Source organism: Taudactylus pleione, unplaced genomic scaffold (assembly GCF_031769625.1).
Source record: "Taudactylus pleione unplaced genomic scaffold, aTauple2 ptg000394l, whole genome shotgun sequence".
NCBI lineage: Eukaryota > Metazoa > Chordata > Amphibia > Anura > Myobatrachidae > Taudactylus > Taudactylus pleione.
The window spans coordinates 1,061,769-1,075,610 of NW_028284795.1; the positions used below are offsets into that span (position 1 = coordinate 1,061,769).

General features: G+C 53.2%; 1 protein-coding gene across 2 annotated transcripts in view; it reads right to left on the reverse strand.

Annotated features, from left to right (window-relative positions):
• The window catches only part of AARS1 (alanyl-tRNA synthetase 1), a 29,612-nt gene extending 19,560 nt beyond the window's left edge, over positions 1-10,052 (reverse strand). The window contains exons 1-12 of one of the 2 annotated variants that reach the window (XM_088446238.1): positions 9,903-10,052; positions 9,182-9,337; positions 8,140-8,328; positions 4,920-5,065; positions 4,649-4,840; positions 3,921-4,065; positions 2,899-3,044; positions 2,689-2,797; positions 2,352-2,502; positions 2,098-2,222; positions 1,247-1,391; positions 928-1,106 (exon numbers count right to left, since the gene is read on the reverse strand). In XM_088446238.1, coding sequence (XP_088302364.1) covers positions 928-1,106; positions 1,247-1,391; positions 2,098-2,222; positions 2,352-2,502; positions 2,689-2,797; positions 2,899-3,044; positions 3,921-4,065; positions 4,649-4,840; positions 4,920-5,065; positions 8,140-8,328; positions 9,182-9,325 — 1,671 coding nt within the window. In that variant the 5' untranslated portion in view covers positions 9,326-9,337; positions 9,903-10,052. Of the gene's footprint in view, positions 1-927; positions 1,107-1,246; positions 1,392-2,097; positions 2,223-2,351; positions 2,503-2,688; positions 2,798-2,898; positions 3,045-3,920; positions 4,066-4,648; positions 4,841-4,919; positions 5,066-8,139; positions 8,329-9,181; positions 9,338-9,431; positions 9,524-9,902 lie in introns of those variants that run through there. The other variant, XM_088446239.1, reaches the window with a different exon arrangement.
• Positions 10,053-13,842: the final 3,790 nt, after the last annotated feature.

Genomic DNA, 13,842 nt, shown 5'->3' on the forward strand with positions numbered 1-13,842 from the left:
CCCTCCCCAATACCTAGAGACACCAGCCCTCTCCCCTCCCCACTACCTAGAGACACCAGCCCTCTCCCCTCCCCACTACCTAGAGACACCAGCCCCTCCCCTCTACCTAGAGACACCAGCCCTCTCCCCTCCCCACTACCTAGACACCAGCCCTCTCCTCTCCCCACTACCTAGAGACACCAGCCCTCTCCCCTCCCCACTACCTAGAGACACCAGCCCTCTCCCCTCCCCACTACCTACAGACACCAGCCCTCTCCCCTCCCTAGAGACACCAGCCCCCTCCCCTCCCCACTACCTAGAGACACCAGCCCTCTCCCCTCCCCACTACCTAGAGACACCAGCCCTCTCCCCTCCCCACTACCTAGAGACACCAGCCCCCTCCCCTCCCCACTACCTAGAGACACCAGCCCCCTCCCCACTACCTAGAGACACCAGCCCTCTCCCCTCCCCACTACCTAGAGACACCAGCGCTCTCCCCTCCCCACTACCTAGACACCAGCCCTCTCCTCTACCCACTACCTAGAGACACCAGCCCTCTCCCCTCCCCACTACCTAGAGACACCAGCCCTCTCCCCTCCCCACTACCTACAGACACCAGCCCTCTCCCCTCCCTAGAGACACCAGCCCCCTCCCCTCCCCACTACCTAGAGACACCAGCCCTCTCCCCTCCCCACTACCTAGAGACACCAGCCCCCTCCCCTCCCCACTACCTAGAGACACCAGCCCCCTCCCCACTACCCATAGACGCCAGCCCACTCCCCTCCCTAGCTACCCATAGACATATTCAGATTCTGCCACGAGGACGAAGGTTAGTGTTTTTTTTTTACATATATTCGATGCAGTTTTATTGGTTTTCCACATATGAAACTAGACAAAGCGAGAGTGCATCCTGTTATCCCAATACATGGAATGATCTCCTGGACTCACATCGTCAGTGCTGTCATCCTCTCGGACCATATATCCCTCATCATAGGTTTGCCCTCCTTGTTCCGCATAGAAGCAGGTCTTATCCAGCACCAGCCCACACTCCTGTCCCGTGCTGACCTCGTCCACAAAGGTCTTCTCCCGGCGGATGGCTTTCACTGTGCCCACCACACTTTCCAAATCTGACAGAGAACAAGGTCATAACCTTAGACCCACCTTCCCTCCTCTACTAATCTAAACTCCATCATTTATTCTGTATACCCAGCACCAAACCTACATTGCTATCAGTATTACAGCCCTGGCAGGAAGACATCCAGCTTACCATAGACCCCATCAGGGCTGGACGTGTAATTGTATTTTAGAGTATCATCTGTAGGTTCCAGACCCCGGGAACGCAATTCCTCAATAGCGTAAATGTCCAGCATCAGCAGATCCTCATCTCCAGCTCCCTTCCCCTGAGACTTCAGCTGAAAGCGGACACAGAGGTTCCGAGAGTCAAACGACAGGAGGAACAGTGGATGTAAGCCAACAAAATAAAATGCAAATCAGACAAAACAAGGTGAACATGGGAGTGAGACAAGAGCAAGGCAGCGGAACATAATAGATAATATATAATATTATGAGTACTAAAATTACCAAGTCATATTATTCAGGAAACACCAATGTGTGTGTGTGACAATAGAAGGTTCCACCATGTCCCTCCTACACACAGACAGACCCTGCACTGGTCTCCGTAGTGGGACAATGATTTCCAGGAACACACGCCTGCGACGGCACACACACTGGAGCCTGCAACGTGGCGCACACACTGGAGCCTGCAACGTGGCGCACACACTGGAGCCTGCAACGTGGCGCACACACTGGAGCCTGCAACGTGGCGCACACACTGGAGCCTGCAACGTGGCGCACACACTGGAGCCTGCAACGTGGCGCACACACTGGAGCCTGCAACGTGGCGCACACACTGGAGCCTGCAACGTGGCGCACACACTGGAGCCTGCAACGTGGCGCACACACTGGAGCCTGCAACGTGGCGCACACACTGGAGCCTGCAACGTGGCGCACACACTGGAGCCTGCAACACGGCGCACACACTGGAGCCTGCAACACGGCACACACACTGGAGCCTGGCTTCCTCTAGAAAGCAGAATAAGCCCCATCAGCACCGGATACCTGAGCAGCTTTTCTCTCTTCTTCAAAACTCTCCATATCCACCCTGAGACCACGCTCCTCTGCGATCAGGCCGGTCAGATCCACGGGGAAGCCATACGTGTCATACAGTAGCCACGCCGTGTCACCTAGGGAGCAGAGAAGTGAGTGACTGGGGACTCTAGATTATACGGCTCCGAGGAACACTTCCAGCTCAATAAACCGCTCATTACTACAGAAATGGCTGAATAAACGTGGCCGTCAGGGACAGCGCTTACCCGGGATGGTCTTGTTCTCCCCCAGGCTCTGTATCTTTCTGTCCAGGATGCGGCGCCCCCTGTTGAGGGTTTTCAGAAACTGGGTCTCCTCCTCATTAATAATGTCCTTCACCATGTCAGGGTCTTTCCTAAGCTCTGGAAAAGCGTCTCCCTGCAGACACAGAAAGGGTTGATATGGCGTCACTACAAGCTTCTGCCACAAGAGGTCCTCACAATGGAGAACCAGCTCACATCTATGTCAGCAAGATCCTCCAGTACATGACGTTTCTGTACACAGACAGGAGATCGCCAATCCCCCAATGTCACCAATACAGTCACCGTGCGCGGCTTCATTTACCAATGACTGGACGACGACATCAACCAGAGTTGAGAAGAATCCTTTTGAGGCGTTGAGTTTCTCATGAGCGTATCTCACAGCACGGCGAAGAATTCGGCGCAGGACATAGCTGTAATAGAGAAAAGTCTCTTACCTGCAAGGTCACTGTAGGTATATCTATATAATAATTGTAGCTGTTATTACAGGCATTCTATATACAGATTCCCTTACCCGCGCCCGGTGTTGTCAGGTCGCCCACCATCAGCAAGTGCTACCGTAATTGTCCTGGCATGGTCTGCAAGCACCCTGTATGCCATATCTATGCCATCCTCATCCTCCGCACCCACCTTCCCGGAGTACGGCCTGGCCCCAGAGCCCTGTGAGACATGAGAACATTGCTCAGGGACCGGCTGAGGACGCTGAGCTGCAAAACTGTTCATTCTCTTGTTGCCAAATGGTTCTCACACATAATCTCATCGTGCAGTTCCTCGTTCCTGCCTGGGGTGTCACTCTCGGCTCTGGTGCTTCTAGCACTAGCTGGTATGTATCTTAGCACTTTGTTGCATTAGCTGAGTGTGCTAGAAGCACCAGTGCAGGCAGCGACACCCCAGGCAGGAAGGAGGAACTGCACGGGGTGCGACAGGTGCAGGGTGCTAGAATCAACACTACTAAATATGCAACTTTGTTTCCACGGGGAAGATGGGATGAGATGGGTCAGGACACTGGGAAAGGACACGTAACTTTAAACAAATTATTTATTCTAAGTATAGTAGTTTAGACCAAGTCTCATTGGGGGCGATTCAATTCAACGTAAATTGAATAGTGCCGGGAGCTATTCAATTCAGTGCGCTGTGTGGTCGGAGAATGCCGGTTATCGCGCCTTAACAAGGGTGTTAAGGCGCGTTAACCGGCATTCTCTGACGAAAGTGCCGGGCGAACAGCTGTTAGCGCCGCGCTAAGCAGAGAAACTGCCCGGCACTTTGGTCGGATTTCTCCTCGCATTCCCCATGGGGGTGCGAAAAGAAATCCTTAGCGCGCCCAAACAACGCGGTGTCCTGAATAACTGCGGGATCTCCCTCCAGCGGCTATTCAACATCGCCCCCATTATTTGCTAATGCATTGTACCCCTGGGATGCACATACACAGCAATAACTAGAAATAGTTCACTCCCCACACTAACTGCAGCCACTAGTCCCACGCCCCAAAGCCCACGTAACAGGCCGCCACGTGCATGCAGACCACGCCAGTTGTACCTTCTGGATGGCATCAAAGTACGGGAGGAACAGGTCAGTGTCATAGTTGGACATTTTGTTCTGCAGTACAGACACCAGTCTCTCCAGTCCCATCCCAGTATCAATGCTCTTCTTGGGCAGCGGCTTCAGGGTCCCATCACTCTCCCTGTAAGAGACGGCCGGTGAATGTGATCCAGGGCATTACAGGAGTGGGGGGACATAGGGGACACAGGCTAAGCCGACCTAGGAGGTGCTTGGTGTCCTCTGTATCTGCCCCCATGTAGTGATATCTCCCTTTCCCCTCACATACTGACAGCGCCCAGGCGCGGTCTTCACTCAGACGCCAGCTTCTGCGCCAGCATACAGACGGTTTTCTCGCTAAGAGTTGGGCACACTAAAGATTTCACTGCATAAGAACTCTCAGAAATACCCTGGCCCAGCGGGTGGGAAAACTGGAGGATAATAATTAGAGGCCGCCTTCCTGCGCCTGCTTTATATACAGCTGTATCAGATCTAGTGCTGGCTGCGGGGACACATTGCTCAGAGACGTTTGATTGCAGGAAACTCTTCCAGTTGGGAAAACGGCCCCAGACAATAAAAGGGGGTATCTGATTGGGCGCTGTGATGGTCGTGCAATGTTAGTAAATAGCCCTCTGTGTCAGTAGATGGAGACAGAAATCATACAGAAGGGACAGTGTCATATAAACATGTTATTACACCTTCTCAGGCCTGGGGAACACCCGAGTTACCTATTAAACTGGATGAACACCAGGTTCCAGATCTCCAGCACATTGGGGTCATCCATATTAACCAAGTGAGCAGCATCGCGGCCCCCGATACGATCAAAGTGAATCTCACTGCACGGTCCACAGGGGCCGGTGTCCCCCATCTCCCAGAAGTTGTCCTTCATGCTGCCTGGCAATATACGGCTGTCCGGCAGGCTGCAGAGAGAGACGGGACGTTATTATCCCCTGCACAGTGGTCAGCAGGACGCACATTATACGCTGTGTCTCATCTTACCCCAGGTCCAGCCAGATCCGTCTACAATCCAGGTCTGGTTCCAAACCAGCTGCCTCGTTACCACCAAAGTATGTGACGTACAGACGCTCAATGTCAATACCGAACTCCTTGGTCAGGAGATCTAGGGCCATTTTACATGCTAGCTCCTGCAGGGGGCAGCAAATTACCAGCATTATTACACACACTACCACCGCCACCTCACAGGGACGCACACTACTACTACTACCACCACCACCTCACAGGGACGCACACTACTACTACTACCACCACCACCTCACAGGGACGCACACTACTACTACTACTACCACCACCACCTCACAGGGACGCACACTACTACTACCACCACCACCTCACAGGGACGCACACTACTACTACTACCACCACCTCACAGGGACGCACACTACTACTACTACCACCACCACCACCTCACAGGGACGCACACTACTACTACTACCACCACCACCTCACAGGGACGCACACTACTACTACTACCACCACCACCTCACAGGGACGCACACTACTACTACTACCACCACCACCTCACAGGGACGCACACTACTACTACTACCACCACCACCTCACAGGGACGCACACTACTACTACTACCACCACCACCTCACAGGGACGCACACTACTACTACTACCACCACCACCTCACAGGGACGCACACTACTACTACTACCACCACCACCTCACAGGGACGCACACTACTACTACTACCACCACCACCTCACAGGGACGCACACTACTACTACTACCACCGCCACCTCACAGGGACGCACACTACTACTACTACCACCGCCACCTCACAGGGACGCACACTACTACTACTACCACCGCCACCTCACAGGGACGCACACTACTACTACTACCACCTCACAGGGACACACACACACTACTACCACCACCTCACAGGGACGCACACACACTACTACCACCACCTCACAGGGACGCACACTACTACCACCACCTCACAGGGACGCACACTACTACTACTACCACCACCTCACAGGGACGCACACTACTACTACTACCACCACCTCACAGGGACGCACACACTACTACCACCACCTCACAGGGACGCACACACTACTACCACCTCCTCACAGGGACACACACTACTACTACCACCACCTCACAGGGACACACACACACTACTACCACCACCTCACAGGGACGCACACTACTACTACTACCACCTCACAGGGACGCACACTACTACTACTACCACCACCTCACAGGGACACACACTACTACTACTACCACCACCACCACCTCACAGGGACGCACACTACTACTACTACCACCACCTCACAGGGACGCACACTACTACTACCACCACCTCACAGGGACGCACACACTACTACTACCACCACCTCACAGGGACGCACACTACTACTACCACCACCTCACAGGGACGCACACTACTACTACCACCACCTCACAGGGACGCACACTACTACTACCACCACCTCACAGGGACGCACACTACTACTACCACCACCTCACAGGGACGCACACTACTACCGCCACCTCACAGGGACGCACACTACTACCGCCACCTCACAGGGACGCACACTACTACTACCACCACCTCACAGGGACGCACACTACTACTACCACCACCTCACAGGGACACACACTACTACTACTACCACCACCTCCTCACAGGGACACACACTACTACTACTACCATCTCCTCACAGGGACGCACACACTACTACTACCACCACCTCACAGGTACACACACTACTACTACTACCACCACCTCACAGGGACACACACACACTACTACTACCACCTCCTCACAGGGACACACACACTACTACTACCACCACCTCACAGGGACGCACACACACTACTACCACCACCACCTCACAGGGACACACACACACTACTACTACCACCACCACCTCACAGGGACACACACTACTACTACCACCACCTCACAGGGACACACACACACTACTACTACCACCACCTCACAGGGACGCACACACACTACTACTACCACCTCCTCACAGGGACACACACACTACTACTACCACCACCTCACAGGGACGCACACACACTACTACTACCACCACCTCACAGGAACGCACACACTACTACCACCACCACCTCACAGGGACACACACACACTACTACTACCACCACCACCTCACAGGGACACACACTACTACTACCACCACCTCACAGGGACACACACACACTACTACTACCACCACCTCACAGGGACGCACACACACTACTACTACCACCACCACCTCACAGGGACGCACACTACTACTATTACCACCACCACCTCACAGGGACACACACTACTACTACTACCACCACCACCTCACAGGGACACACACTACTACTACCACCACCTCACAGGGACACACACACACTACTACTACCACCACCTCACAGGGACACACACACACTACTACTACCACCACCTCACAGGGACGCACACTACTACTACTACCACCTCCTCACAGGGACACACACTACTACTACTACTACCACCACCACCTCACAGGGACGCACACTACTACTACTACTACCACCACCACCTCACAGGGACACACACTACTACTACCACCACCTCACAGGGACACACACACACTACTACTACCACCACCTCACAGGGACGCACACACACTACTACCACCACCACCTCACAGGGACGCACACACTACTACTACCACCACCAACTCACAGGGACGCACACACTACTACTACCACCACCACCTCACAGGGACGCACACTACTACTACCACCACCTCACAGGGACGCACACTACTACCGCCGCTAGCTCACACCTCACAGGGACGCACACTACTACCGCCGCTAGCTCACACCTCACAGGGACGCACACTACCGCCGCTAGCTCACACCTCACAGGGACGCACACTACTGAAAATGCCTCACAGGGATGCGCGCTACTACCAACTCGCACTGCTACCTCCTCCTACCTCATATCAAGGAGACGTGCACCACTGCCACCTCACAGAGCCACGGCCCACTGCCCACTCCCGCCACACAGAGATGTGCACTGCTGCCAATCACACAGAGGCGCAGCACTACCTCTTCACAGGTCAGAGAGATGCACAACGCTACCTCCTTACAGGCACACACCACTATCTCCTCACACCTCAGAGGCATGCACCTCTACCGCCTCACACCTCAGAGACACACACTACAACCTCCCCCCAAGCGCAATAATCACCTTGAAGTAGTCACCAAATGACCAGGAGCCCAGCATCTCGAAGAAGGTATGATGATAGACGTCTTTCCCCACGTCATCCAGGTCGTTGTGCTTTCCTCCGGCGCGGATACACTTCTGTGTGTTGGCTGCTCGTGTGAGCTTGGCCATGGGGTGGGACGGGTCTATGGTGTTCAGGAAGATTGGCTTGAACTGGAAAGAAGAAGTTTCATAGTGTGTGAGATCTATAGGACATACAGGTAATAAGCCCCATCTGACACTGCGCCATCTGACACTGCGCCATCTGAGACTGAACAGGAACTACTGAGGGGACAAAGTGAACAGAAAACCCTTTACCCAAAATCATCAAACTGGGGCCATGATGCAAATATGAACGTTTCCTGGAGTATTACCCAGATTATCACTCTGTGATTGCTGACTGCCCGAGCTGCAGTGATGGTGAGCGCTTCCCATGGTGACTGTACAATGAGCATCAGATCCACGTACAGCCCCAAATTATCTGTTCCCAGATACGTTCATACAGGCTCTTATCATATCTTCACTACTGTAACCTCGCGCACACAGCTCATGTCTAATCTCCCACCAGACAGCAGCTTCCCCCGACCTCCGCTGCCGCCATCTCACCCTGCATTAAACAAGTCCCAACCAGCATTGGCCATGCGTTACGGCCCAAGCACCCGGCCATGCGTTACGGCCCAGGCACCCGGCCATGCGTTACGGCCCAGGCACCCGGCCATGCGTTACGGCCCAGGCACCCGGCCATGCGTTACGGCCCAGGCACCCGGCCATGCGTTACGGCCCAGGCACCCGGCCATGCGTTACGGCCCAGGCACCCGGCCATGCGTTACGGCCCAGGCATATCCTCACACAGCTGGATATGGTCCAAATTCATTAGTCTACAATTGTAGAACCCTGGAAGGCAACGTTACATTATAACTGCAGGCAAGAGGACCAGGTAGAACTGACCTGTATCCCGGTCACTTTAATACGTCACTGGATCTGCAGATGAAACCAGTTGGGTAAATACAATCGTGTTTCAGCTTACCTGGTTCATGCCGGCATTGGCAAACAGCAGTGTGGGGTCATCCAGCGGGACTACAGCGGAGGAGTGGACATACGTGTGGCCATTCTCCTTGAAGAAGTCGATGAACTTCTGGCGGACCTCGGCGGCTGTCAGTGACGTCTTCATGGTGACAGTGACCTGAGCCATATAGAGATTACACGAATTATTAGTCACCTACGTACCCATAAGCCCCCCAGGACAGCATTGTGTGCCTGTGAGCAGCCCCTCTCACCTTAATACTCACTCCTGTGTTATTACTGTGTTTGTTCCCAATAGTAACAGACTGGCGCTATAACGAATAAAGCAGGTGGAGGCCGAGCCTTATATGCTGCTCTTCTAAGGCCCAATCAATGAGCAAAGTACTGCATGCAAAATACCCCTCCCCCCATATAATTACCCCCACACCTACCATCTCATAGGGGGTATCTAATAATCCTAGCAATGTTACTATACCCCCACTGCCATATAGCTGGGAAATTACCCTCCTGCACCATCTGATAGGGGTATCTAATAACCCCCACTGCCATAGAGCTGGGGTAATTACCCTCCTGCACCATCTGATAGGGGTATCTAATAACCCCCCCTGCCATATAGCTGGGTAATTACCCTCCTGCACCATCTGATAGGGGTATCTAATAACCCCCACTGCCATAGAGCTGGGGTAATCTGTCACCATGACTCCCCCGGTGATTGCGGCACTTACAGGCGGTACACAGAGGGGTCCCGGGGCCGCTGCAGCTGCTTCTCCTCCCGGCCACACACACCACGTTCCCTCAGACACAGACAGGAGCTGGCAGACTCCGCCCCCACCTCTCACTGATTGGGCGCCACTCGCCGGCTGCCGCTCGCTATAGGATGATGCTGCTGTCACTCAGCGATACCGAGGCTTGCGGCTGATGCAACTAAAGGCAAAGGGTAAATCATGTGATGGGGGAAGAAAGGGGGTATTGCGAGCTGCGGTGGTCAGTGCCAGGGCGGGGTCCGTGAGGGGGTGTGTGACGTACAATGATGGGAGATTACAGTCATCTTACACATACATACCCCAGTGTTTCCCAATTCTGCTCCTCACTGACCCCTAACAGCTCATGTTTTCAGGATTTCTATCTGTGATAATAGGATAATTACTAGGGATGGCCATCGTATAGTGATGGCATTACTGCCATGGCTAGCTATCCATGTGACCATTGATGGTTATATGTAGTGTGTATGTGCTGTGTACCCGGGATATGTTGCTATTTGGCGGTGACATGTGCAGACTTATATAGCAACACCAGCTGCATTCCAGATACACTAAACAGCCCAGGTGCCTATAACCAGGTGTCAGGGCACCAGCCGGCAGGGGCAGAACTATGGGAGACAATGTAGGCCCTGCCGCCAGGCTCCAGCTCTGAAGGGGCACCTCCTCCATTGCCCACAATATATTCACCCCGCTTAGGGCTGTAACTATTTACCCGGAGTGTACCGTCATGGCCACCCAATACATGGCACCTCTTCCCGGCATCGGAGAAGCCGCCATACACTAGAGCAGAGCTCCATGTCAGACCATTAGCTGCCGCCTCTGTATATCTATAGCCTGTCCCTACTCATGGGTGTCGCTGCTCCTCAATTATGTCAGTGTGACGCGTCCGGCATTACAATGTCAGCGGCTGTGACAGGGGGGCACCAAATTATAACTTGCCTCCAGGCGTCTGGGATGAACTTACGCCACTGCCAGCCGGTGATGTATGAAGGTAGCGGTGCAGGTATGCGCTGGATACGCAGGTTCTCTGGAGCCAAGTGCAACATACATGTCCGAGTCCCACTGTGGTGCTTATGCATGGGGACAAGATGGCGCCAGGCATGTGCAGAAGACCAAACGGTGGCCATCTTGGTAAGGTAGAATGCTCATGGTTAGGTATAGAACGAGGTATTGTACGGTACCTCTGACGCACAACCACATGACCCGTGACAAAGGGGGAGGGGCAAGGTTCAGAACGGGGGCCAAAAGTGTTCGCTCACCACGCTTCGGTCACGGTGGCTCTCTTTGCTCGCCATAGGTTTATATTCCCCCTCTATGCCCACGTAGATGGTAACACTGGTAGCTGACCGTCCCCGCCACAGCGGTCACGTGGTTTTGCCATCAGAGAGGTCCTTTCTTCAACTTGGATCTAGCAGCAACCCAAATACTCATTCATGGAAGTAGCACACTCCATATTTCAACAGAATATTTGCGCATACACAAAGGAGCTGCGCTGCGGACAATGCTGGGGGGTGTCCACAGCTGACTGAACGCAATTTGCCATCAGAGGAGCATTAGAAACAGGCATGTCATGGATACCAACCACCACTTGGTGAGCTGTAGGGGGTGCATAAGGACCGGATTTGGGGAACACTGGGGTAAATATTCCTGTGTTCCCGGACATACATGAAGTGTAATGCAGCTATTACTGCACGTGTGCACTGAGGCACTGCCTCTCCCATACCACCACAGTGGGGTCACTGTTATATTCCCCACACAGATCTATAAATATCTGTCCCTAATTCCTTGGTACCAAACAGCTGCCCCTGGAAATCTTCCTGTTTTGCAGCACTAACCACCTGTACAGTGATTCTGATAATCTGCTCTTATTCTATGGGCTTTACATGTTTTCATTTTATTATCAGTGTATGTTTACAATAGAAAAAAGAATTTTGGTATTAAATAGTGAACATGTCGTGAGTGACGTAGGTCAGCCAACTCCAGCCCATTAGTTATCATTTATCCTGCTCCTTGCTGGATTATGCTGCTCACTGCCGGGTAATGCTGATTACTGCCGGGTAATGCTGATTACTGCCGGGTAATGCTGCCCAATGCCAGGTAATGCTGATCACTGCTGGGTATATGCTGGTCACTGCTGGGTATATGCTTATCACTGCCGGGTAATGCCGCCCACTGCTGGGTAATGCTGGTCATTGCTGGGTGTATGCTGATCACTGCTGGGTAATGCCGCCCACTGCTGGGTATATGCTGATCACTGCTGGGTATATGCTGATCACTGCTGGGTGTATGCTGATCACTGCTGGGTAATGCCGCCCACTGCTGGGTATATGCTGATCACTGCTGGGTAATGCTGATCACTGCTGGGTAATGCTGATCACTGCTGGGTATATGCTGATCACTGCTGGGTGTATGCTGATCACTACTGGGTAATGCTGCCCACTGCTGGGTACATGTTGATCACTGCTGGGTAATGCTGCCCACTGCTGGGTATATGCTGATCACTGTTGGGTAATGCTGATCACTGCTGGGTAATGCCGCTCACTGCCGGGTAATGCTGCCCACTGCTGGGTATATGCTGATCACTGCTGGGTGTATGCTGATCACTGTTGGGTAATGCTGATCACTGCCGGGTAATGCCGCTCACTGCCGGGTAATGCTGCCCACTGCTGGGTATATGCTGATCACTGCTGGGTAATGCCGCCCACTGCTGGGTATATGCTGATCACTGCTGGGTATATGCTGATCACTGCCAGGTAATGCCGCCCACTGCTGGGTATATGCTGATCACTGCTGGATATATGCTGATCACTGCTGGGTAATGCCGCACATTGCTGGGTATATGCTGATCACTGCTGGGTATATGCTGATCACTGACGGGTAATGCCGCCCACTGCTGGGTATATGCTGATCACTGCTGGGTAATGCTGATCACTGCTGGGTGTATGCTGATCACTGCTGGGTAATGCTGATCACTGCTGGGTATATGCTGATCACTGCTGGGTGTATGCTCATCACTGCTGGGTTAATGCTGCCCACTGCTGGGTATATGCTGATCACTGCCGGGTGTATGCTGATCACTGCCGGGTGTATGCTGATCACTGCCGGGTATATGCTGATCACTGCCGGGTAATGCCGCTCACTGCCGGGTAATACTGTTCACTGCCGAGTAATGCTGATCACTGCTGGGTATATGCTGATCACTGTTGGGTAATGCTGATCACTGCTGGGTATATGCTGATCACTGCCGGGTAAATGCTGATCACTGCCGGGTATATGCTGATCACTGCCGGGTATATGCTGATCACTGCTGGGTAATGCTGATCACTGCTGGATGCTAATCACTGCTGGGTATATGTTGATCACTGCTGGGTAATGCCGCTCACTGCCGGGTAATGCCGCTCACTGCCGGGTAATGCCGCTCACTGCTGGGTATATGCTGATCACTGCTGGGTAATGCTGATCACTGCTGGATATATGCTGATCACTGCTGGGTGTATGCTGATCACTGCTGGGTATATGCTGATCACTGCTGGGTATATGCTGATCACTGCTGGGTGTATGCTGATCACTGCTGGGTAAATGCTGATCATTGCTGGGTATATGCTGATCACTGCTGGGTGTATGCCGCTCACTGCCGGGTAATACTGTTCACTGCCGAGTAATGCTGATCACTGCTGGGTATATGCTGATCACTGCTGGGTAAATGCTGATCACTGCTGGGTAAATGCTGATCACTGCCGGGTAATGCTGATCACTGCCGGGTAATGCTGATCACTGCCGGGTAATGCTTATCACTGCCGGGTAAATGCTGATCACTGCTGGGTAATGCTGCCCACTGCTGGGTATATGCTGCCCACTGCTGGGTATATGCTGCCCACTGCTGGGTATATGCTGATCACTGCTG